This window comes from Erinaceus europaeus, chromosome 6 (genome assembly GCF_950295315.1).
Source record: "Erinaceus europaeus chromosome 6, mEriEur2.1, whole genome shotgun sequence".
Taxonomy (NCBI): domain Eukaryota; kingdom Metazoa; phylum Chordata; class Mammalia; order Eulipotyphla; family Erinaceidae; genus Erinaceus; species Erinaceus europaeus.
The window spans coordinates 28,437,506-28,463,631 of NC_080167.1; the positions used below are offsets into that span (position 1 = coordinate 28,437,506).

The following is a 26,126-nucleotide window of genomic DNA, read 5'->3' on the forward strand; positions in this document are numbered from 1 at the left end:
TGTTGGCAGGTTGTTCCATACCCCCAGCCTGCTTCTGTCTTTCCCTAGTAGGATAGGACTCTGGGGAGGTGAGGTTCCAGGAAGTCAGGTTGGCATTATGGTGGTGTCTGCCTGTCCTCCCATAGCCATCATAATCCTCACAAAGTCTGAGACATTAAAATGTTAATCTGCATTAAAATGTTAATTTCAACGACAAGAGCTATAACATCTGTTTACTAACCATCCTCCAAACAACAGAAAAGTACATGATTTTATAACAGGCTTTAATTGTGCTCTTCAAACATAGACTTCATACTAAATTAAGTAAAAAGTATATTTTGTACCTTTTTAATGCTTCATAGTTTGAACAACGGGATCTTTTTGTTACTTGGTCATTTTTAATTACTGAGAATTATACAAATGTAGCAAGTATTGATGTTTACCATGATTCAAACTACTATTGTTCAACATTTAGTGGAGCATTTCTGAATATCCAGAAAGTTCAGGAACAGTCTAGGATTTTGCAGTTGTTTGTGATGGCTCGAACTGTCCTGCTTCAAATTTTTCTTTGAATTTTAAGTAGTCTCTTCTCTTATCAAAATATTTTATCTGTTAAAAGGGTTTAAATAAAGACAAGTCATATAGTTTAGATAAACAAAAGCATAAATTTGAATTATTCAACATAAGTTACATAAATGGCATGACATATTCTAAGACCATTTCTGAATATGTGCATGTCTTTAAAATGATTTTTAAAACTTTAGTTAATTCAATAAGAGAGAAATTGAGAGGGAGGGGAAATAGAGAAGGAGAGACAGACACCTGCAGCCCTGCTTCACCACTCATGAAGCTTCCCCCCTGCACGTGGGGACTAAAGGCTCGAACCCAGGTTCTTGAACACTGTAGTGTGTGTGCTTAACCAGGTGTGCCACTGCTCAGACTCTGAATTTGTGGGTCTAAATTTCTAAAGTGGATTACAGACCTCACTGAGATTTTAATCCAGTAATCTCCAAAAACATAAATGCATTTTGACATGTGAAATGTGCCATGAAACTTCAGAGTTCATAGAGCTCTCAGCCGTAATACTTCATGATTTAAAGACACTGTGAGTTGGCAAGATAGCTTACTTGGATTGTGTGCTTGCTTTTGTTATGGAAACAACAGAGGTCTGAGTCTGATTTCTACAATACTGAGGAAAGCTTTTGTACTGATTCTTTCTCTCTGTATCTGTATCTCCTATCTGAAAAAAAGCCGTGAAGACCAAAAAGAGGTGGAGAGAGACAAAGCAGACACAGAGAGACATGAGATATTGTACAACTTCTTGTAATATACTAAGTTAATGACATTTTGCTGATTCATCAACCGTAATGTTTTAATCCATTTTATCTCATCAGAAACACTCTCAAGGCAGATAATGAATAAATCATTTCATTGCAAAGTTTCATAAATCATAAGGACTTCCAGATTACAGCATCTTCTTTCCATAAGGAACTTGGCAAAATGGTAAAATTAGAGAAGTAGAAAATCAAGGCCAACCACAAAACTGAGGTGCCAAAACAAGGGCAAACTCACATTTTCAGTGTCAAAACAGAAAACACTAACTTTTTGTTGCTGTTGAAGGTATTTCTTAAGATTTAATTATTTACTATTTCAGTGTAACTTGAGTAAGTGTAATTAATTAGCTTAGGCTGAGAATGTAAAAATCTTCCAAGTCCAGATTCAAACTAGGATAACAGACATGAGAGCTACCTACAAATTTAACATTTCTCCTGAGGACACCCTGCAGCCATGGGACATTCTAATGGACCGCTTATTTCTTACTCACTAATATACCTTGTTTTCTAAAATCAAACTATCAGAAATTTGCCCTCAAGTTCTACCAGCAAGCATGAAATATGCAATGCCTGCCTAGAGGATCTAAGGACCTTTGAAACAGAGAAGCAGCCTGAATTTCCAACCAGGGTATTGAATTATAAGTAAAGGATTTCTGAACATCCCTGTATGACATTCAGTGTTCATATATGTAGAAAATAGGACTCTGTTTTCAGTCAGAACTGATTATCTATTTATACAGTCCTGCTTTGCTCTGAGTCTTTCAAAGCACTGCTTTATTTTAAATTTAAACCACAGCTTTGCTCCAAATCCTGGTTGTTCCTTCCCTTTGATTGATGTAATGCTTGTAATTTCTCTGATGTTCAAGCTCCTTGATTATAATTGTTAATAAATCTGATTGTCAGGCTAGAAAAGTTATTTCTGGTGGTTCTAGGCAGATGGTTGGGATAGGTATATATATATTTCCAGACATATTTGTGGAATATTAAATCTTTGCACCATGGACAATTCCATTTAGATATATTATTGACATTTCAGTCCCAGTTTGCCTAGACTCTGCTCCTCTCCAAACATGTATCTCCTCTAACACCTATTTCAAGAGTGTATTACTCACCACCCACTCTGACATGAGATCTCTTTCCCTACTTGTTCTCACTTGGATTGTTCTCATAACTCTTTACTGGTTTCTCTACCTCGTTAATCTATCTGAAACATTATTGCCCAACACAATCTTTTAAGAAGCTAAATCTGAACATGTCACTTGCTTAAAATCTGCTGGTTTGAAGGTAAAAATCTTGACAAATCTAGTTTCTTCATCTAGTCCATCCCCTCTGAATTTACCACCAGTTCCCGAAGTGCTAACTGTATAGAGTAAATTCGTTTCCTTACTTCATGTTGTTTGCATAGACCACAAACTACTCAAAAAGATCTTTTCCCTCTTTCATTATATTTGAGCCATAGTATGTGTGATTTCTCTAGGCTGATGAGAAAAATTGTGCACATTTAATGTCAGAGTTCTCTAAACCATTAAATAAAGCCTGATTGTGTGAATGTCAAAATATTGGGATTTCTGAGACATCTCAAGTGCTTATATAAAAAAAAAAATCAGCATCTGAGTTTGTTGTCAGGATCAGATATCTTGGATGATGCTAGAATGATAGATTATTCCTTCACACACAGTGAGGCAACAGAGACTTTAAATAGAAACATTTTCAAGTTAGACGGAAGGGTATTACAGGAATAGACGGAAGGGTATTACAGGAAATAAGCAGTACTAGAGAAGAGTAACTTATTTTTGTGACAGGTAGCTATTATGTAACAATTTTAAAGTTCTAATGTTTTATAAGTATTCATGTAAAATTCTGTTTGGTGATTTTATTTTTATCTTTACTTCATAACTTCAGCCAAGTAAAAGAAGACAAACTTTGGAATCAGAGGCCTACATGAAAACACCCTCTCTACAGCCTTACTGGTTAGCTGATATGGAACAATTTTTCACCTCTCTGAGCTTTAGTTTCTATTGTGTAAAACAGACACAATAACACCTCACAAAACTAAATGAAAAAGTGAATAAAAGCAAAATGTCTCACACAGAATACACTCAGATCAGACTTCCATTTCTGCCCCCTTCTCCTGCCTTCCCCTTATAGTTATTAACTTCAGCAAGTAATAACTGAGTAAATACCACAGCACAGGTTATAATGGAGCAAACAGCTGAGGGGGTAGGCTAAGAAAGAGAACTTAGTTATGAGCTAACTAACATTAGTATCTCTAGAAAGTCTTCAATGAGGAAGTGATTATGATTTTCAAATGCTGCAAAATTATTTTGTTACAGTGCCCTTCTCCCTACTTTGTTTGAATCATCTATAACTTTGCAGGTTGTTTTCTGTAATAAGCATTTCATAACTATTGGGTGATTTTCGTATCCTTTACTACCCTCGTCTCAGACTTACTTAACCCATCTTGCTCTTCAACCTACCTTGCTCTCAGGATTGCTCTCAAGACTTTGTCCTTGACAATAATTACAGCTCTCTCAAATCCCAATTCCAATCCTCCAATCACCACCTCTTTATTTTCCCCATTAAGGTCCTTATTGATGCCAAAACTCCACTGACCCTACCATCTTTCAACTGACTGTCCCATCCTCTCATATTTTCACTTGTCTCTTTAATTCTCCAATAGCTTCCTATAATTATGTAAAAGTGACCATTCTTGGTCTATCACCTCTCTGATCCTGTTAGTCTCTCTGTGCTGTTCCTTAAACACACTAGACCTTTCCCCTCTGCAGGGCTGTTGTGTGCGTATGTTATCTACTTTGACTCCTTGGATTACTTCAGAAATTCACCAGTAAACGTTAATGACCTAATCTCCAGGGCTGTGTTGATGTTAGTGTCCTTTGCTAAGGTTGGCAATATGGGAGTTCTGTTGGACAGGGACCAGGAAGTGTTCAGTCTTATTTATACAATGGTTAAGACTGCTTCTTCATAACACCCAACTTGAGAGCTCGACAGAAGAAAGGGCCAAGCCAGAGATGCAGTTCTGGGCACGGACATTTTAAGCCATGGTTGTAGACAAGTTTGTCTTGGTATGAGTGTAGCACAGAAGGGAGCTGTAGGGAGCATTAGTCTTTATCAGGAATTCATTCCAAAAACCAACCGCTGCTAGAAGAATAAAACTAGAAGAGTCAAGTATGAAAAGAAAAAAAACCCAAAGATAAAGGGCTTTTATATTTAAATAGACTTGAATTATTACTATGCTCTAACAACACTGGGCTTGTACAAGTTAGTATTATGACTCCTTATCTTTCATGAGAAGCGCAGGAAAAGTATGTAGAGCAGGGAAGTGCATGGAACGTGGACTCAGACTGAGCCCAGATGCAGACATACAGAAAGAAATACATCCAAATCAGACTTACCCACTGCTGGGGACAACTTGATTCAAATGAGCTTCTTAACTTTTTACACTGAGAAGCGTCCTCTGTATGCTCGTCTAAACACTTCCAGTAGGCATCCCGGGCTCCCCAGCAATCCTGCCTTTCTTTCATAGACGGGGCTGCCATTCCCAGTGGGGCCAAACTGTTGGGCAAAATAACGTTTTTAACAAGGAGTTTGTCATTTGAGAACAGGCAAAGCAAGTCAAAATAACTATCCTCTCTAACGATCCGTTTTAAAGTTATGCCTCAGTACTTCAAATCAAATGGTACCGTCACAGCACCCACTTTTAAAGTTTATCCCTAAACCAGGCAGCCGGGTTCCACCGATGGGGTGGCTGCCTGATGCCAGAAAGCCCGCGTCAGTCTGTAACTTGGGGTTCATTCATTATCTTGAGTCTGCAAAACCACCAGCAATACCAGAGTACAGCACCCAGTTCACAAGCTTGCGGTGTGAACCAAAGTGCAGTACAAACAAAACCACTGGAACAACCTTAGGCGCAGGTCAAGGAGCGCCACCCCATTTTTCAGGAGAGGAGCCCGTGGCTCCCGGAGTCAACGACGCCGAGTCCACACTCCACGGACGCCCGGCCGAGACCCACCAGCAGGCCCAGCTCCTTCAGCTCCAAGGAGAGGAAACGACCGTGCAACACAAGTCACTGGAAGGGCGGGGACCGCAGGGTCGCGGGGACCGCAGGGTCACTTCGCCCGCATGGGGACAGGCTGCGTAAACTCCACTAAGTCAAGAACAAGCTTCCCGGCGGCGAGCGCCTCTTTTGTCCCTTACAAGCCACCGTTTACAGTTCAGTGGGGCTGGACTTCCGGTGCCGCGCGCCTACCTGTAGGAGGGACTTCCGGCTCTGTTCAAACAGAAGAGGCGGTGCTGCGGGAGCGAGGCTGGGGAGAGATTAGTGTGCGGTCCAACCTTAGATCCACCTTGGCTTTATCAGCATGTTCTTTCGTAATTCACCGGCTGTTTTCCTACAGGAATTGTGCCCCTTTCGTAAATCTAAAGTTCTATGTATTAGCTACATCCAGCGCTGCTTGATATACTTGGCAAAGCGTTTTTGTGCAGCAGTTTTCACTTGAACAATGGCTGGAAACTGAAAGGCCTCACTCCTCGCTACTTAAAGTGAAAGAAACTTGCCCCAGAAAGACGCCTGATCAGGCTGAGAATCCAGGGTCCGAGCTCTGGGCCGCCCGGCTGAAGTTTCATCCCCAAATTTCACCCTACTGTCACTTTAGCTTAAGGCCTTCGAATTATCTTCGGTGGTGGGAAGCTCTTTTTAGTTGCTATTTAAGCAACTTTAGTAACAATATGGAAGCCAAGTTTCGATCCACTGAGATGTGCTCCTTGGTAAGAATGAAATATACGACCGAACAGAGTTTACAGCTGTGATCTGTGGACTTGGAGCTGGAGTTTGCGCAGGAGAGTGAAAAAAAAAAAAAAAAAAAAAAAACAGACTTGTAGCCCTTTATTCCCCAAGTGCCAAGGTATTTTAAAAGAGAATGAAAAGAGCAGCTCCAGATAATTTGAAAGGGCTCCATTTAAGTACGTAAATAAGTTCTCTCTGAATAGTATCTTTAATTTAAATCACATTTATGGTACGGGTCATCTGACATCTGGTTCTCCTAACAATCCTTTTGTTCCTTCATCTAGGGCTGTCTGCAATCTAAACGCTTTTGGAATGGATAAACAGATTACAACTCTGCACTCAGGCTTGGTGATTGAGCTTTTTAAAATTCAGCATATGTAGATTTTCAGAGTCCATGAAAATGTATGAAACTCAGTACTGCCAAGCATGCTTTATAATGTTACTGGCTTTCTGGAAGCATTTCTGCAATAATTGATACACTCAAATGGTGGGTTGCTTTAGCTTTACCACTATCACTCATTTCTGTAATAATAATAATAGTTGTAGTAATAATAATCAGTATTTATCCTTTCTCCTCCTTACCTTCCCTCCTCTTTTTCCCTTTCTCCTTCCTTCCTCCCTCCCTTTTTCCTTCCTTTACTTCCCCTCCCCCTCCCTGTCCCTTTTCCCATCCTCTCCCTCTCTCCATCTTCCAGGGTCATCACTGGGGCTCAGTGCCTACAGGACGAATCCAGTGCTCCTGGTGGCTATTTTTTTTTCCTGTTTCTTTTCTCTTTATTCTCTCTCTCTCTCTCTTTCTCTTGTTCTATCTCTCTCTTTCACCAGACAGAAAGAAACTAAAAGCACAGAGGGAAATCAAAGACTGCTGCCTGGCTTTAGAAGCTTCCCCTCTGTAGTTGGGGACCCAGGGCTTGAACCGAGATCCTTGTACATAGTAACCTGTGTGCTCATCCAGGTGGGCCACCACCTGGCCCCCTATCTTATTTCTTTTACACATCTTTCAAGGGAAGCTTATAGGAAAATAATCTTTTAAATATAAGACAGAGACTTGCATGAGTTCTGAATTGGGAAAAAAAAACCTGCTTTGAATTTTTAATTAGCAGCTGGGGAAATAACTCATCAGCTTTGCATGTCATACATTCCCTGGCACCACATCAACATATGTGGTTCTCTGACTTAAATCTCTGTCTCTCTCTCTCTGCTAAGTGTAAAACTCTCTTGCATATGTAACAAATAAAAATATAATACATGAATTTTTAAGTCTGTAGGTACTTTAAGATATGTAACATGATACTTCACAGACTTACAAATATAACTGGTGGTCAAAGAAAAAGCCATTCTGTCAGTAAAAATGTTGGGCCCAGGAAAAATTTAGTAAACTCATGGGCCCCTTGGAATATTCCTAAAGTAGACTTCCTAGCTCCTTCCAACATGAAGATCCCAAATCTCATGTACATATATTCTTACCTTTAGGTTCCTGATAATTAAACAATTTGTTCTGCTTTATATCTTATTGCTTTTTCAGATGACACCAAACTGACTTTCCTGGGCAGATGACCTGTGTCCTGGAACCCCACCTCCCCAGAGCTCTATCCCACTGAGGGAAGATAGAAACAGGCTGGGAATATGGATCAATCTGTCAGTGCTCATGTCCAGCGGAGAAGCAATTACAGAAACTAGACCTCCTACCTTCTGCACCCCATAAAGATCTTTGGTCATGGTGCAGGAGGTGGCGCAGTGGATAAAGCACTGGACTCTCAAGCATGAGGTCGTGTGTTTGGTCCCTGGCAGCCATGTACCAGAGTGATGTCTGTTTTATTCTCTATCCTCCTATCTTTTTCATAAGTAAATAAAATCTTTTAAAAAATTAAAAAAAAAAAAAAACAACTTTGGTCCATACCTCCAGAGGGATAAAGATAGGGAAGCTTCCAATGGAGAGAAGAGGATACAGAACTCTGGTGGTGGGAATTGTGTGGAATTGTATCCCTCTTATCCCACAGTCTTATTGATCATTATTAAATCACCAGCAAAAAATTTTTAAAAAATTTTAAATTGAAAAAATATTTCTAGCTGAACAATAGTAACATCTGTAAATGGAGCTAATGTAGTACTTAATATGGAGAGCCTTCATTAACTACATGGTGAGCACAATTAAAGGCAGAAGAGGGAAATAATGTTAAAAATAGAAATGAATGAAGGGAAATACAGGTGGTAGGTCAGATATTGCCTATACTGGCTCAAGAAAGCTAACTATTTGCATATACTGGGAAGGTGGGGTTCCAGGACACAGTGAGGAGACCGTATGCCCAGGGAAGTCAGGTTGGCGTCATGGTAGCATCTGCAGCTTGATGGCTGAAAAGCATTAAGATACAAAACAGCCACCTGCAAGGGAGTCACTTCACAGGCGGTGAAGCAGGTCTGCAGGTGTCTTTCTCTCCTCCTCTCTGTCTTCCCCTCCCTCTCTCCATTTCTCTCTGTCCTATCCAACAACAACAACAACAATAATAACTACAACAATAAAACAACAAGGGCAACAAAAGGGAAAAAATAAAATAAAATAAATATAAAAAAATTAAAAAGAGAAAAGATACAAAACAGCAAATTTTCTAATAATCAGGAACCTAAAGGTAAGATTATAGTAGATGAGATTTGGAGTCTTCATGTTCAAAGAAGCTCAGAAGTCTATTTTAGCTATATTCTGATGGGCTCATGACTTTACTAATTTTTGCCTAGGCTGGATGGCTCTTGTGCAGGTGGGCTAAAAGTATTGTTTGAGAGGATTTTGGGAATAGGACCAAAAAGCTGAATCAGGACAGAAAGTTGCTTCCAAATATGGGAAAAGTATATAAATACCATTAACTGTAAATTCCATCAGTCTGACCCAGAAATGTGTTTTTGTTTTAATACATCTGGCTCTAGGGATTTTAGATAAATTATGTGAACCTATATGATTGAATGAACTTACTACTTTGGGATTGAGAAGAATGCTTTGGGCCGTAAAGAAAAAGTTCAATAAGTAAGACTACATTAAAACTAAGGACTTTATTTACCAAACAATACCATAAAGCAAGTGGAAAAGACAAATTTACTGTGTGGGAGAAAGTTTGTAAAATGTGTAATGAATAATTAGTTCTTAGAATATATAAAGAGCACAAAACAGAGACCAGGTGGTGGCACAACTGAGTGCACGTTACAGTGCACAGACCAGAGTCATTACACATTTTGACCATGTGTCAAATTTCAATAGTGAGAGAAGAAATTTGACCAGAGAATACAGTTGTATTTCCATTTATATAAGGTTCAAAGCTGGAAAAAATAACTATACTGTTTAAATATTTGCTTAAGTAATAAACCAACTAAGAAAAAAAAATCATGAAGGAATGTATAGAGGACTTCTGAAGTAAAGACCAGGTTCAGTTTCTGAACTTGTGTGGTTGTCTTATAATTTTTCTTTAAACTGTGGAAATATTATGACTTCATTATTCTGTATGAATGATGTATGCAAATTGTTAAGCAAAAAGAATAGAGGAGTAGTTTGATAAGTCACCATTAGTATATTTGCTTCACAGAAAGCTAAAAATAATAGTCATACAGAAAGTTTGAGGTATGGGCAGTGGCACACCTGGTTAAAGGCACATGTTACCATGCAGAAGGACCTGGGTTCAAGCCCCTACTCCCCCACCTGCAATGGGAAGTTTCATAAGTGGTGAAGAAAGTATTCCAGGTGTCTCTTTTGTCTCTCTCCTTCTCTCTCTACTCCTCTTCTCTTTGGCCTATGAAAAAGAAAAAGATAGTCACATGCAAGTTTATTGTACAATTACTATTTTTTAAAAAATTTTTATTTATAAAAAGCAAACACTGACAAAAACCATAGGATAAGAGGGGTACAACTCCACACAATTCCTACCACCAGAACTTTGTATCCCATCCCTTCTCCTGATAGCTTTCCTATTCTTTATCCCTCTGGGAGTATGGACCCAGGGTCATCATGGGGTGTAGAAGGTGGAAGGTCTGGCTTCTATAATTGCTTCCCTGTGGGGAAAGGCCCACTTTCTGGGAAATCCAGGATATTATTTCCATGAGAGTCCAAGAGGGTCGACGGCGAGCCCCTCCTCAAAGGAGGGGCGGTAGTCAGGTCCCCACTCGACCCCATAACCTTAAGATAGATGGAGTTTTCCTGACCAGGAACCTTCTTGCACATACTTCCTCACTACTTTTGAACAAAGGCCATAAATTACCATATATGGTCAACTGAAACCCACTGTAAATATCCTGGTTTTGCTTAACTGCCCCCTTCCCCCCTGGCCTGAGGTGCTGGTGATTCACCTTTAGAGAGAAGCCTGCTTATGTATGGTGAGCTCATGACCAGACCTTATATGGTAACTTCCCAGTAATGTCCAAACACCTGATAGGTCAAGATTTAACACCGCACTGTGTGTGGCTTAATGATTACCTTAACTTTTTCCTAACCCTTGAGTATATCTGCTTGCTTGTACACCCAATAAACGAGATGTTTCCTTGAAGCTTCTCCCAGAGTGGTGGTTTATTCTGTGCGATTGTGTCCCCAGAACTCCTCAGGGTGGCCCGTTCCCCCTCCTCCATGGTCGTGGGTGGATGAGCAGAGGAGAACCATAGAGGAGAACCGGCCCCCACACTTCCCCACTGGACATGGGTGTTGACAAGTCAATCCATAGTCCCAGCCTGTCTCTGTCTTTCCCTCGTGAGGTGGGGTTCTAGGGAAGTGGGGCTCCAGGACACATTGGTGGGGTCGTCTATCCAGGGAAGTCTGGATGGCGTCATGGTAGCATCTGGAACCTGGTGGCTGAAAAAAAAAGTTAACATATAGAGCCAAAAAAATTGTTTACTAATCATGAACCTAAAGGCTGGAATAGTTCAGATGAAGAGCTGTGTTTTATAAATATTTAGTAGTCCTATTTAGTAGTTATATTTCAAAGAGGACATGACAATACTAGCTTTTTTTTTTTTCCCCCTGAGCTGGGCATCTGATGTGCAGGTGGATCCAAGTTATTGTCTGGGGAGATGATGTCATGGCTGGAAAAAGGACCAGGCAGCTGGGTCAGGGAAGAGAGTAGCTCCCAAATATGGGAAAGGTATATGAATATTATTAACTGTAAACCCCATCAATTTGATCTGATCTGGGGCCCATATTCAGCTTAGGAGCCTATATGGCCTCTGCATGCCTTAAACCCCAAGACAGCAGGAACCTCCCACTTCCTCTATAGAGCCTATATTTTCCCCAGTCCTGGAACCTCTAGGGTGGGGCTCACTTTCCTGCATGCTTCTCTCATTTCATACCAGATGATATTGCATCTGCCGATCCCAGCCTAATCAATCCAATGAGTACCATCTCAGCATGCTTCACTTCAGGCTATATCCAAAGATGCCAGGCATGGAATGTCAACTCTTCAGCATCATTACTGGGGTGAGACCTTTCCTTTCATAGGGTTCTCTAATTCCATTTCAGGTGGTTCAGTTCCTAACAAAATCCCAAATCCTACTTAGGCTAGGTCCCATGAGATAGAGCATATGTTCACATGTATCCATAAATTAGGGCAAAATATATACCTGAAAGCAAAAGTGCACAATTAGTATGCAGTGAGTCAGTATATGCAGCAAGCAAGTAGAAAGACCTGAAAAGGCACCATAAAGTATTTTTAAATTTATTTTATTTTTATGAGAGTATTACTTAGCGCTGGCATATGGTGTTGCGAGTATTGAACCTGGGACTTCAAAGCCTCAGACATGAGAACCTGCTTATGTAACCATTATGCTATGTATCCCCACCCACTAATTTTAATGGATTTCATATTTTATGTGCCTTTGTATATCAAAAGTCACTAGTTTGGTGTTAACTGCTATTTGTGAAGCTAAGAAACTTCAACTGTTAGTGGTAGGCCCAGACCTAGACAAAGAAACTATTATCAAAGAGGTTCAAAAAATCATAATAGGGGTCGAGCGGCAGCGGGTTAAGTGCACTTGGCACCAAGCACAAGGACCAGTGTAAGGATCCCGGTTTGAGCCCCGGCTCCCCACTTGCTGGGGAGTTGCTTCACGGGCGGTGAAGTGGGTCTGCAGGTGTCTATCTTTCCCCCCCGCTGTCTTCCCTTCCTCTCTCCATTTCTCTCTGTCCTATCCAACAACGAACAACATCAACAATAATAACCACACAAGGGCAACAAAAGGGGGAAAAATGGCCTCCAGGAGCAGTGGATTTATGGTGCAGGCACTGAGCCTCAGCAATAACGCTAGAGGCAAAACAAAACAAAACAAAAAACCATAATAAATGCCCTCACTTTTACTCCCAAGAAAATCTGTGTCATCAATGAGCAGTAGTGGTTTAGCTAATGGAGCTAAAGCCAATGGAAGGGAAAGTTTTTGATCTTTTGAAGATCAAAAGTTTAATACAAGATAAAAATTGCAATGACCACATTCAACATATAAAATTTTGAAGATGACAGGCAAATAAAAAAATGTGGGTGCCTGGGAGTCGGGTGGTGGCGCAGTAGGTTAAGCGCACGTGGCACAAAGCACAAGGACCCGCGTGAGGATCCCAGTTCGAGCCCAAGTCTCCCCACCTGCAGGGGGGTCGCTTCACAAGTGGTGAAGCAGGTCTGCAGGTGTCTGTCTTTCTCTCCCCCTCTCTGTCTTCCCCTCCTCTCTCCATTTCTCTCTGTTCTATCCAACATCAATAACAAACAACAATAATAACCACAATGTTAACAAGGGCAACAAAAGGGAAAATAAATAAATATTAAAAATTTTTTTTAAATGTGGGTGCCATAAGATGATTTTACATGTGCTGTTTTGACACAAAGGGGGTGTAATCTCTCAGCCTATGTTTGGAGGAGCGTGGAGGCGAACAGAGTCAGTGTGAGAGATGGAAGACGTGCTGGCTGTTGGTATCCAGGGGGAATTTCGTGTGGGTGTTCTCTAGTCTGAACTAAGTAGATCCTGAAACAACTGGTGGGCAGGGCCAGACAGAGCCAGTAGCACTTGAAAACGTATGTGTTGTTTTTCTGTTGCTGCCCACAGACTTTTATTTATAATCTCAACTGTTTTACAAAACAGTTATCACAGACACCTACTCAGGGATACAAAGAGAAGAAATTCCTTTGATTTCGGTGTTGCTGCAGCAAACCTGCATTTCTTCTAGACCTCTGGGGTGAATCCTTGTCTTCTTCCTCCCATTGCCTTTAGAAATGATCCAAGATATTGTCATTCTTTTTCCCTTTTTCTTTTTTCCTTACCAAGAGCTCTCTCATAGCTTCAGCTATCAGAAAGAATTATGAGTGTATGTCTTAGTGCTAAAATAACCTTTTGCCAGCTTTTACTACCAATAGACTTCTCAAGTTGTTTGTCATTCCATCAATCCAAATACATTCAAAACTGTCCTACAAATTTTGTCTGCCACTGTGGAAACTTTGAATCCTCTTTTATCTTCCTAGTCTATATTTACATTGTTACTTTCCTCCCTATAATATTAAACACACAGTGCAAGTAGTTGTGCTAGGTCCTTGGAGATAGACAAATAAGACAAATCTTGACCCATCAGAAGTTCAGGCAAGTAGAGAATGTGGGGCATATTATTCTTTTTTTTTAAATAATTAAAAAATATATTTATTCCCTTTTGTTGCCCTTGCAGTTATTATTGTTATTGTTGTTGATGTTGTCATTGTTGGATAGGACAGAGAGAAATAGAGAGAGGAGGGGAAGAAAGAGTGAGGGAGAGAAAGATAAGACACCTGCAGACCTGCTTCACTGCTTGTGAGGCGACCGCCTTGCAGGTGGGAAGCCCAGGGCTTGAACTGGGATCCTTAAGCCAGTCCTTGCACTTTGCCCCACATGCACGTTTAGCCCGCTGCACTACAGCCTGACTCCCCACATTATTCTTTTAAAGAGAAATAAGAGATGTGAGTGAGACATTCACCAATTGTAGTGGGAGCTAGAGAGGAGTATATTCACTCCCATTTACTGTCTCAGCAAAATCAATAAAATACCTAGGAATAAAGTTGACCAAAGAAGTGAAAAACTTGTATACTGAAAACTATGAGTCGCTACTCAAGGAAATAGAAACTGATACCAAGAAATGGAAAGATATCCCATGCTCATGGACTGGAAGAATAAATATCACCAAAATGAATATTCTCCCCAGAGCCATATACAAATTTAATGCAATACCCATCAAAGTTCCACCAAGCTTCTTTAAGAGAATAGAACAAATACTACAATCATTTATCTGGAACCTGAAAACACCTAGAATTGCCAAAACCATCTTGAGGAAAAGAAACAGAAATGGAGGCATCACACTCCCAGATCTCAAACTATATTATAAAGCCATCATCATCAAAACAGCATGGTACTGGAACAAAAATAGGCACACAGACCAGTGGAACAGAATTGAAAGCCCACACCTGTGGACATCTAATCTTTGATAAGGGGGCCCAAAGTATTAAATGGAAGAAGGAGGCTCTCTTCAATAAATGGTGCTGGGAAAACTGGGTTGTAACATGCAGAAGAATGAAACTGAACCACTTTTGCTGGGAAATTGTGCAGAGCCATGTTGTCCCCTCAGGCTACTGCTAGTTCCCGCGAGAGTTGGGACATTCTCAGAGTGCCTGTTTTGCCATGTTGTGCCCTCAGGGCATTGTCTATTTCCCCCGCAATATTTGGAGTGCTTTGGCCACTCCTCCCCCTTCCCATTCTCATGAGAGTTATTATCCTATCCTGGAGTGCTATGGTTACTCTTCCCCCTTCCCATTCTCGCGAAAGCTGCTCCTATAAAAGCCCTTCTTTTTCCACACGTCACTCTCTTGCCAGTGCTCCACTCTGGTGTTCAGACGCAGGAAAGGTTACTGCGTGAGGCGGCCATTTTCGCTACCTCCACGTGGCCCAACCTGCTTCTCTAGCACCCAACTCTAAGGTGCCAGCACAAATAAAGATTTGTGTTCCCTCTTCGCTCTGGACCTCCTCTGTCTCATCTCCGCGGCCCACACAACAACACACTTTATCTCACCAGAAAGAAAAATCAACTCCAAATGGATCAAAGACCTGGATGTTAGACCAAAAACAATCAAATACTTAGAGGAAAACATTGGTAAAACACTTTCCCACCTACACCTCAAGGACATCTTTGATGAAATAAATCCAATTGCAAGAAAGACTAAAGCAGAAAGAAACCAATGGGACTACATCAAATTGTAAAGCTTCTGCACAGCCAAAGAAACTATTAAACAAACAAAGAGACCCCTCACAGAATGGGAGAAGATCTTCACATGCCATACATCAGACAAGAAACTAATCACTAAAATATATAAAGAGCTCAGCAAACTTAGCAACAAAAAAGCAAATGACCCCATTCAAAAATGGGCAGAGGATATGAACAAAACATTCACCTCAGAGGAGATCCAAAAGGCTAACAAACATATGAAAAACTGCTCTAGGTCACTGATTGTCAGAGAAATGCAAATTAAGACAACATTGAGATACAACCTCACTCCTGTAAGAATGGCATACATCAAAAAGGACAGCAGCAACAAATGCTGGAGAGGCTGTGGGGACAGAGGAACCCTTTTTGCATTGCTGGTGGGAATGTAAATTGGTTCAGCCTCTGTGCAGAGCAGTCTGGAAAACTTTCAGAAGGCTAGACATGGACCTTCCATATGATCCAGTAATTCCTCTCCTGGGGTTATACCCCAAGGACTCCATAACACCCAACCAAAAAGAGGTGTGTACTCCTATGTTCCTAGCAGCACAATTCATAATAGCTAAAACCTGGAAGCAGCCCAGGTGCCCAACAACAGATGAGTGTCTGATAAAGCTGTGGTATATATACACAATGGAATACTATATAGCTATCAAGAACAATGAACCCACCTTCCGATCTTGGACAGAGCTAGAAGGAATTATGTTAAGTGAGCTAAGTCAGATAGATAAAGATGAGTATGGGATGATCCCAATCATCAACAGAAGTTGAGAAAGAAGATCTGAAAGGGAAACTAAAAGCAGGATCTGACTAAATATGGAGTAGGGCACCAAAGTAAAAACCCTGTGGTGAGGGGTAGACATGCAGCTTCCTGGGCCGGTGGGGGGTGGGGGTGGGTGGGTGGGGTGGGACATAGTCCTTTGGTGGTGGGAATGGTGTTTATGTACTCTCCTAGTAAAGTGTAGTCATATAAATCACTAGTTAATTAATATGAGAGGGGGAAAATTATATGTCTCGAAGTTTTTAAAACACAGACTGAGTCTTTTTAATATATAGGCTGTGTATTTGATATGCGGACTCTCTCAAAAGCCTAGACCAAGTAGATCAGAAGCAACCAATGGCACAGCTACATACAAGATACTGGGTACTATACAGCAAACTCTAACAAAAGGGCTTTTCAAAGTTAACCCAATTGCCAAATAATGTGATGATAATATTAACTATCCATTGTCTTTTTGAACCCTAAGACAGCAGGAACCTCACATCTCCACTAGAGAGCCTATATTTCCCCCAGTCCTGGAACCTTAGGATAGGGCCCACTTTCCCGCATGCCTCTCCCAATCCATATCAAGTAATATTGCATCTGCCGATCGCAACCTAATCAACGCAACGATTGCCACCTCAACATGTTTCAGCTCAGACTGTGTCCAGAGACTTCAGGTGTGGAATGACAACCCTTCAGTTTCATTACTCGGGTGAGACCTCTCCTTTCATAGTATACTCTAATTCCATCCCAGGTAGTTCACTTTCTAACAAAGTCCCAAAACCTAGATATAGACCAGGTTCTGTGAAAGAGAGCATATGTTCACACTTATCCATAAACTAGTGCAAAATATATACCTGAAAGCAGAAGTACACTAGAGTTTGCAGTGAGTACCCCCCTAACACTTCCTCTCCACTATTCCAACCTTTGGATCCATGATTGCTCAACAACTTGTTTGGCTTTGTATGTTAACTCTCTTTTCAGCCACCAGGCTTCAGATGCCATCAGGATGCCAGCTAGGCTTCCCTGGACTGAAGACCCCACCAATATGCCCTGGAGCTCCGCTTCCCCAGAGATCCACCCACCCTACTAGAGAAAGAGAGAGGCAGACTGGGAGTATGGACTGACCAGTCAATGTCCATGTTCAGCAGGGAAGCAATTACAGAAGCCAGACCTTCCACCTTCTGCAATCCACAATGACACTGGGTCCATGCTCCCAGAGGGATAGAGAATGGGAAAGCTATCAGGGGAGGGTATGGGATATGGAGATTGGGTGGTGGGAATTGTGTGGAGTTGTACCCCTCCTATCCTGTGGTTTTGTTAATTTATCCTTTCTTAAATAAAAAATAAATTTTTAAAAAAGTTAGTGGAATCCTAATTCCACTGAATCATAAAGTCTGATAAGAGTTTGAAGACTCTGCCACAACTATTTTTAAAAAGCAATTGACAAAATAATTTATTGGTTTTTCTTGAAGATAAATGGTACTCTTTGTTTTTCAACTTCTAGATAAAGTTATCTGATCAAAAAGTAGTTTTTCTTAAAAAATAATTTTAAAAAATATTTATTCCCTTTTGTTGCACTTGCAGTTATTATTATTGTTATTGTTGTTGATGTTGTCATTGTTGGATAGGACAGAGAGAAATAGAGAGAGGAGGGGAAGAAAGAGTGAGGGAGAGAAAGATAGACACCTGAAGATCTGCTTCACTGCTTGTGAAGCAACCCCCCTGCAGGCGGGAAGTCCAGGGCTTGAACTGGGATCCTTAAGCCAGTCCTTTCGCTTTGCCCCACATGCGCGTTTAACCCGCTGCACTACAGCCTGACTCCCCACATTATTCTTTTAAAGAGAAATAAGAGATGTGAGTGAGGCATTCACCAATTGTAGTGGGAGTTAGAGAGGAGTATGTTCAGAGCAATCAAAAAAGGGAGCAGCACAAGAGGTAGCAGAATATAATGTATAAGAAGGCAAGTTCTGGAGCCAGACCAGGTTTGACTCCTATCTCACTTTTGAAACTTTAATAGGTTACTGAAAACACTGTTTCTTCAACAAGAATGTGGACAAATTTATTTTTTGTGTGCTGCAACAGTAAAAATAATACATGCAAAACTCTTGAAACTATGCCGAGCACATGAAAATATTTCATTCAGCAAATATTGTTGAGAAATAACTATGGGCCAGGTGTTATTTCAGGAACTTGGGAGACATCAAATATGTGAAAGTGAACATTCCTGCCTTAGTGGAATGTGCATTCCAGCAGGAACACAATAAATAATAAACATAAAAAGTTCTATATATGGCATATAAGTATTACAAGTAAAAGATAAATGTTAGTTAACTATTATTCTGCTTTCAAAGTCAATCTTGGTCTTAAGGATAAACCCTTTAAATAAGACTCTTTGCATAATCATTATGCTATCTACCACTGCTTATGCTTTTTTCCCCATCATGCATTGCACTATTAAAAAAAGTTTTTTTATTTATAAAAAGGAAACATTGACAAAACCATAGGATAAGATGGGTACAGCTTCACACAATTCCCACCACCAGACCTCCGTATACCAACCCCTCCCCTGATAGCTTTCCTATTCTTTGACCTTCTGGGAGTATGGACCGAAGATCATTGTGGGATGCAGAAGGTTGAAGGTCTGGCTTCTGTAATTGCTTCCCTGCTGAACATGGGCATTGACAGGTCGATCCACACTCCCATCCTGTCTCTCTCTTTCCCTAGTGGGAAAGGGCTCTGGGGAAGCGGAGCTCCAAGGCAGATTGGTGGGGTTGTCTGTCCAGGGAAGTCTGGTCACATCCTGTTAGCATCTGGAACCTGGTGGCTGAAAAGAGTTAATATATCAAGCCAAGCAAACTGTTGGACAATTATGGACCTAAAGGCTGGAATAGTGCAGGTGAAGCATTGGGGAGTCCTCCATATTGTAGATAGCTAGTAGGCATATTTTAGTTATTTTTCAAAGGGCCTGTAGCTATACTAGTGTTTTTTTTTGTTTTGTTTTTTGCCTGAGCCTGAAATCTGATAAAACTGCACCATTTTTTAAAAATACCAAGAAAGGAAATAAGCACTGCCCAATTACATAATACATACTCCAATTTTTTATTATCTAAAATTCTTATGTTAACTTATTAAAAAATTTAGACATACTTATGAATTATTTATTTTGTTCAATAGATCAGAGAGAAATTGAGAGAGGAGGATGAGCTAGAGACAGAGAGATACCTGCTGCACTTGCTTCACCACTTGTGAAGCTTCCCCTTGCATGTCCTGGCACATGGTAAAGTTTATGCTTAACCTAGCACACCACTGCTGGCCTAAGGCATGGATTTTTAAAATCCTCACCTGCAAGGGGGGGTCACATCACAAGTAGTGAAGCAGGTCTGTATGCAAGTGTCTCTCTTTCTTTCCCACTCTCGGTCTTCCTCTCCTCTCTCAATTTCTCTCTGTCCTAGCCAACAACAACAGGGGAACAATAACAGCAACAAGAACAATAATAGGGGGAGGGAGATAGCTGCCAGGAGCAGTGAATTTGTAGTGCAGACACCGAGTACAAGCACCGAGCTCCAGTAATAACACTGGAGGCAATAAATAAATAAATAAATGTTTTGGTTTTAAATCCCCAACCTGCTAATTCCAACATTCCTGTTGTTTCTGATTATGATGTTTTCCTTTCAAGTTATTATTTTTGTTTTTGGAGTGCCTTGTAATTTTTCTCCTTGGTCTCTGGACATGGTGCACCATACAATGAGAACTGCCTTAATGTACATTATCTTATCTTTTTTTAAAAATTTATTTATTTAAGAAAGGAGACATTAACAAAACCATAGAATAAGAGGGGTACAATTGCGCACAATTCCTATAACCCGATCTCCACATCCCACCCCCTCCCCTGATAGCCTTCCCATTCTCTATCTCTCTGGGAGTATGGATCCAGGGTCGTTGTGGGTTACAGAGGGTGGAAGGTCTGGCTTCTGTAATTGCTTCCCCGCTGAACATGGGTGTTGACTGGTCGATCCATACTCCCAGTCTGTCTCTCTCTTTCCCTAGCAGGGTGGGGCTTTGAGGAAGTGGAGCTCCAGTACACACTGATGGGATCGTCTATCCAGGGAAGTCTGGTCAGCATCTGGAACCTGGTGGCTGAAAAGAGAGTTAACATACAAAGCCAAACAAGTTGTTGAACAGTCATGGACCTAAAGACTGTAATAGTGCAGATGAAGTGTTGGGGGTATTCCCTGCATGCTCTTGTGTACTTCTGCTTTCAGGTATATATTTTTCCCCTAGTTTATGGGCACGGGTGAACCTATGTTCTATCTCAGGGGACCTGGACTATATCTAGGTTTGGGGACTTTATTGGGGAGTGGAACACCTGGAATGGAATCAGAGAATACTATGAAAGGAGAGGTCTCACCGGAGTGATGAAGTTGAAGGGTTGTCATTCCACACCTGAAGTCTCTGGTCACAGTCTGAAGTGAAGCATGCTGGGGTGGCACTCGTTGCATTGATTAGGTGGTGATCCGTGGATGCAATATTATTTGATTTGAATTGAGAGCAGCATGCAGAAAAGTGGGCCCCACCCTAAGGTTCCAGGACTGGGGGAAATATAGGCTCTATAGTGGAAATGTGAGGTTCTTGTTGTCTTAGGGTTAAAGAAGACAATGGATAGTTATTGTTATCATCACATTATTTGGTGATAGGGTTAACTTTGGAAAGTCCCTTTGATAGGGTTTGGGTATAATACCCAGCATCTTGTATATAGCTGTGTTGTCGGTTGCTTCTATTCTCCCTGGTCTACGGTTTTGGGAGAGAACATATCAAAGACAGCCTATGTATTAAAAAGACTCAGTCTGTGTTTTAAGAAGTTCTAGACATATCATCAGTTTTTGCCTCTCATATTAATTAAATAGTGGTTTATATAATGTTTACACTTTAATAGGATTGTACGTACATTGTCTTTTCTAATTTAATCGTCAGATGTGGAGAGAAGAACTCCCCTACAGTCCTCTGAGTAGGTCTTTTTGTCTTAACAAGTCTGTGCTTTGGGACTACAGACTTATCAAGTCAATCTTAAGGTCCCCCCCTTCGATGGGAGAAGATGTCTAATGTAAATTGAAGTTGAATTATTTCCCTTCCTCCAGGTAAGTTAGGCTGATAATATCCCCATAAGTGTATCTCTGTTTAACTTGTTCCTCCTGAGGAAAGACCTGGTTAAGAACAGATATATTTCAAAATGTTTTTATTTTATTTTATTTTATTTATAAAAAGGAAACACTGACAAAACCGTAGGATAAGAGGTGTACACCTCCACACAACTCCCACCACCAGAACTCCATATCCCATCCCCTCCCTTGATAGCTTTCCAATTCTTTAACCCTCTGGGAGTATGGACCCAAGGTCATTGTGGGATGCAGAAGGTGGAAGGTCTGGCTTCTGTAATTGCTTCCCTGCTGAACACTGGCATTGACAGGTCAATCCATACTCTCAGCCTGCCTCTCTCTTTCCCTAATGGGTTGGGAGTCTGGGGAATCAGAGCTCTAGGACACATTGGTGGGGTTGTCTATCCAGGGAAGTCTGGTTGGCACCATGCTAGCATCTGGAACCTGGTGGCTGAAAAGAGAGTTAACATATAAAGCCAAACAAGTTGTTGACTAATCATGAACCTAAAGGCTGGAGTTGTGCAGATGAAGAGTTGAGGGATGGGGTCTCTGTTTTGTAGCTAGCTAGTAGGCATATTTTAGTTAAATGCCAAAGGGCCTGTGGCTAGACTAGTTTTTTATTTTTATTTATTTATTATTTTTTTCACCCGAGCCTGAAATCTGATATGCAGGTGGATCCTAGTTATTGTCTGGGGAGATGATGATGTCATGGCTGGAAATAGGACCAGAAAGCTCGATCAGGGAAGAAAGTAGCTCCCAAATATAGGGAAAGTGTATAAATATTGTTGACTGTAAACCCCATCTATTTGATCTGATCTGGGGCCCATATTCAGCTTAGGAGCCTGTGTGATCTCTGCATCCCTGTAGATCTGACCTCACATTCTGTGGTCATCAGTAGGAACATTCCAATATCAGGGCCCATCTTCCTCAGGTGTAGCATAGAGTATGTTGTCCAGCCTCCCTTCAGGGGATGGATATTTTGTCCTAATTTATGGATACATGTGAACATATGCCCTATCTCATTCTCTACCATTGTTGATCTTAGTTGAGGGCAAAGTCCTATGGGGGGCCCACAAAGGGGTATGTTTTGTTGTTCCTGATAGAGATGACCAGTAACAATGGAGAGAGGGATTTATTCAAGGTCTAGGCCCATCACGTCTGTTTGGGAATCTCAAGACTCCTCAACTAGGGCCCCAGCTGATGCGGTGGCCTGAGAGTGACTAAAGAGTCATTGTTAAATTATGCCAGTCTCTTGCCCTTACTCAGCTTTTGCAGTCCTTGCTTAGATAAAAATAGTTTGACAGTGAGTGAGGGAAGTGTAATAAGAAGTAGTTGAGGAGGGTATCTTAGTCTAAGTAGACACTATTTCATTATGAACTTCATACTGACTCACTGCAGACTATTGTGCACTTTTGCTTTCAGGTATATATTTTGCCCTAATTTATGGATATATGTGAACATATTCCCTATCTCATGGGACCTGTTCTATATCTAGGTTTTGGGACTTTTTTAGGAAGTGATGCACCTGGAATGGAATTAGGAAATCCTATGAAAGGAAAGATCTCACCAGAGTAATGAGGCTTAAGGGTTGACATTCCATGCCTGACGTCTCTGGACACAGTGTGAAGTTGAAGCATACTGAGGTGGTACTCACTGCTTTAATTAGGTTTGGATCAGCAGATGAGATATCATTTGATATGAATTGAGATGTTTTATGCAAGGATTTTTCTCAGATATCTACTGTGGGGACCTGGCTATTGTGAAATAAAGCTTACAATAGTGTGGAGGCACCCCTGCAACCAGGTTTCCCCTCTCCCACTGAGCCTCCAGCTCACGTCTGGTTTTTATACACTTGCACTAGTTCCAGTGAAGGTTTCTGGAATTTTGTCTCTGTTTTATTCAGTTTTATCTATATTCTATTTGTCTCTAACCTAGGGGACAGTTGTTTGCCCTGTGTCGTTGCTGCTTTTGTAGATTGTAGAAGGTTTCCTTCCCCCTTCAGTTTGTTTACATTTTAGTTATTAAGATGTGATGGTGAAGTGGAAGGGATTTACTTACTAAAAATTTTAAAAAGAAATACTGAAGTAGAGCAAAACACAAATGATGACAGAAAACAAACATTGCAAAATTCAGAGGCTTCTCCCAGTTGCTCCTCTGATTCTTCAGCAATAGAGCTAACACCTTCTGCAGGGACACTATTACTCTCCTTCCAAGAGTCAATTCCCTCAAGGCTCAGCCTATCTCTCAGTATAAAAACAAGCCCCCCTCACTTCTTTTTTTAAATATTATTTTAATTTATTTATTATTGAATAGGAACAGAGAGAAATTCAGATGGGAGGAGGTATATGAGAGGGAAAGAGACAGAGAAACACTGGCAGCCTTGCTTCACCAGTTGTGAAGCTTTTCCCCTGCACGTGGGAACCAGGGGCTTGAACCTGAATCCTTGTACACTGTGATGTGTGCACTTAACCAGGTGCACTACTGCCTGTCCCCAGACCCCCATTTCTTTTTGGAGCTTTCTCTAGTGTGGGACTATGTATAAGCTTGGTAGAGCTTAGGGAAAACTCCCCCCATCCCTGGATGGAGGTCTAGGAAAGACACCCCCTTGTTAGCCTCTCTCACAGAGATGAGCAAAGGGGAAAAATGTCTCTCAGACTCAGTTTCCTCTTATCAGACTCTCAAGCCCACAGAGAGCTCACTGTTTCTCCCTGCTAACTGCAGGCCATATGGCTGTCTGCTTTAAGGTTCATTCAAAGTTCACATAGTCACCCAGAGTTCACATAACTACCTCACTTTTGATCACGAAAGAGAACATACTCCATGAAACACCTCCCTGACATCAGTCAGCGAAGCCCCCAAAACACTTATTTCCTTATATCCTTTGATATGATGATTTACATCAAGCCTTGTTTATCTTCTCTCTATCTCACCCTGCTGGTTTAACCCCTATGCTCTCTCAAATGCCCTTAGGTAATTAACCTGTTTGCATCATGGAGAATAATTATCTTGACCTTTATGTATCGCATCAATTCTTGTCATACCAGCTCCCTACCACAGGGGCAAGCTGACCTTTAAAAAACCTGTAATTTCTGACGTATTTGAAAAATGTTCTTTGTCTGCATCCCTATTTAAACCCAAGCCCACCTTCCAATAAATGAGAGTGTTCCAATTTTCCCCAGTGTCTCTTGTCTATATATCGTTGAGTCCTCGAGCTAGTGAGGGAGAACTGGTAGTTTACTTTCCTGGCTGAGAGTCACCCTGCGTAAGCCCCAGCACTCTAGAGCCTGTGCTGATTAGATATGCCTCTTCACCTACATTTGATTTCCAGCCAGTAAAGTTCTGTTATTTAAAAGTTATTTTAAATAACTTATTTTAAAGTTCTGTTAGTACCTTGGATTTTTGGACCACACATAGGATTTATACTTTCTAGTCCTTGTAGGTCTGTAAATATGTAGAGACTTAGTCAGCTTTACAGAGACTCTATTTACAAAGCACAGGTTATTTGCCAGTAAATTCACCTCCAGGTAAAGTTCCTTTTCACCATAAGCCCATGCTGTCATAGTTCTTTTTTTAAAGTTAATAATAACTTTGTTTGGTTTTGAGATAACCTGGGTTACGAACCTACAAATGTTTCAGAAGTACCAGTTCTCACCTCCTCAAAATGTCTTACCCCATCTCTACCTCTACAAAGGTAGGAGTGTAAAGTACTTTCTTTGGTGGAGTATTGTTTCATTCAAAACTTTTAGTGTATTTTGCCCATACCTTTTTAGCCTCTAGAGTTTATTTATTTTTTATTTCATCCCTTCATTGCCCTTGTTTTTATTGTTTGTTAATGTTATTATTGCTGTCATTGTTGTTTGATAGGACAGAGAGAAGTCGAGAGAGGAGAAGACAGAAGGGGGAAGAGAAAGATAGACACCTGGGAGTCGGGCTGTAGCGCAGTGGGTTAAGCACAGGTGGCGCAAAGCACAAGGACTGGCATAAGAATCCTGGTTCAAGCCCCGGCTCCCCATCTGCAGGGGAGTCGCTTCACAGGCGGTGAAGCTGGTCTGCAGGTGTCTATCTTTCTCTCCTCCTCTCTGTCTTCCCCTCCTCTCTCCATTTCTCTCTGTCCTATCCAACAACGACAACAACAATAATAACTACAACAATAAAATAACAAGGGCAACAAAGGGAATAAATAAATAAAATAAATATTTATATAAAAAAAACCCAACAAACAAAAAAAAGAAAGATAGACACCTGCAGACCTGCTTCACCACCTTTGAAGCAACTCCCCTACAGGTGGGGAGCCAGGGGCTCAAACCAGGATACTATGTTGGTCCTTGCATTTCATGCCATGTGCACTGAACCCTCTGTGCACCTGCCTCTAGAGTTTCTGCAGAGAACTAAACTGATAGCTATATGGTATTTCACTCATAGGTGACTCTGCTTTTCTCTAGCAGCTCCTAAGAATCATCTGTCTTTGATCTTTGCCATTTTAACTACCAATGTAATGTTTATCCAAATATTAGTTCTACCTAAGTTAGAGATGAGAGTGTTCTGCAGAGAATGTCCTTTCTTTCATGGGGAGATGAGGAACTGTATCCATGTCTTAATAATAGTTCAGTAAACCATTATCACTCAATATAATGATAAAAGACAAATATTAATTCTATCACTTTTCTAATTCTCCTTGTCTCCCTATAGCATGAATTTTATGTCATAATACACACACACACACACACACACACACACACACACACACACGATTTGGTGACTTCTTCTACCTTATCCCTTATTTTCTTGCTCTCCCCTTCAACTTACTTTGCTTGCTTTCCATGTCTTCCTGCAGACATTTCCCTTGCTTTAGTTCAGTCACTGCACT

At 40.9% G+C, this 26,126-nt stretch overlaps 1 protein-coding gene and 1 long non-coding RNA gene across 4 annotated transcripts; one reads left to right on the forward strand and one right to left on the reverse strand.

Moving 5' to 3' along the window:
- Window positions 1–246: 246 nt before the first annotated feature.
- Window positions 247–5,480, reverse strand: LOC103113388 (cytochrome c oxidase assembly factor 6 homolog). Of its 3 annotated transcripts, none has more exons than XM_007522918.3 (3): window positions 5,344–5,480; window positions 4,727–4,886; window positions 247–588 (listed from the first exon to the last, which is right to left on the reverse strand). In XM_007522918.3, the coding sequence occupies exons 2-3, from the start codon at window positions 4,868–4,870 to the stop codon at window positions 493–495; spliced, it is 240 nt and encodes a 79-aa protein (XP_007522980.1). In that variant the 5' UTR covers window positions 4,871–4,886; window positions 5,344–5,480; the 3' UTR covers window positions 247–492. The 3 variants fall into 3 exon arrangements, with proteins under 3 accessions (XP_007522980.1, XP_016043547.1, XP_060047962.1); XM_016188061.2 differs by having other exon boundaries at window positions 5,235–5,360; XM_060191979.1 differs by lacking the exon at window positions 5,344–5,480 and adding an exon at window positions 5,030–5,165.
- A 159-nt stretch (window positions 5,481–5,639) lies between these two features.
- LOC132538903 (uncharacterized) lies at window positions 5,640–8,376 on the forward strand. Its single transcript, XR_009550208.1, has 3 exons — window positions 5,640–6,293; window positions 6,402–6,604; window positions 7,643–8,376. It is a non-coding gene; the product is annotated as an uncharacterized LOC132538903 (long non-coding RNA).
- Window positions 8,377–26,126: the final 17,750 nt, after the last annotated feature.

Excerpts from the sequence above, each read along its gene's own strand:
- LOC103113388 (XM_007522918.3), bottom strand. The coding sequence starts at position 4,870 with ATGGCAGCCCCGTCTATGAAAGAAAGGCAGGATTGCTGGGGAGCCCGG. Across the intron at positions 589-4,726 it reads CAAGTTGTCCCCAGCAGTGG|ATAAAATATTTTGATAAGAG; the intron begins GTAAGTCTGATT and ends CCCTTTTAACAG.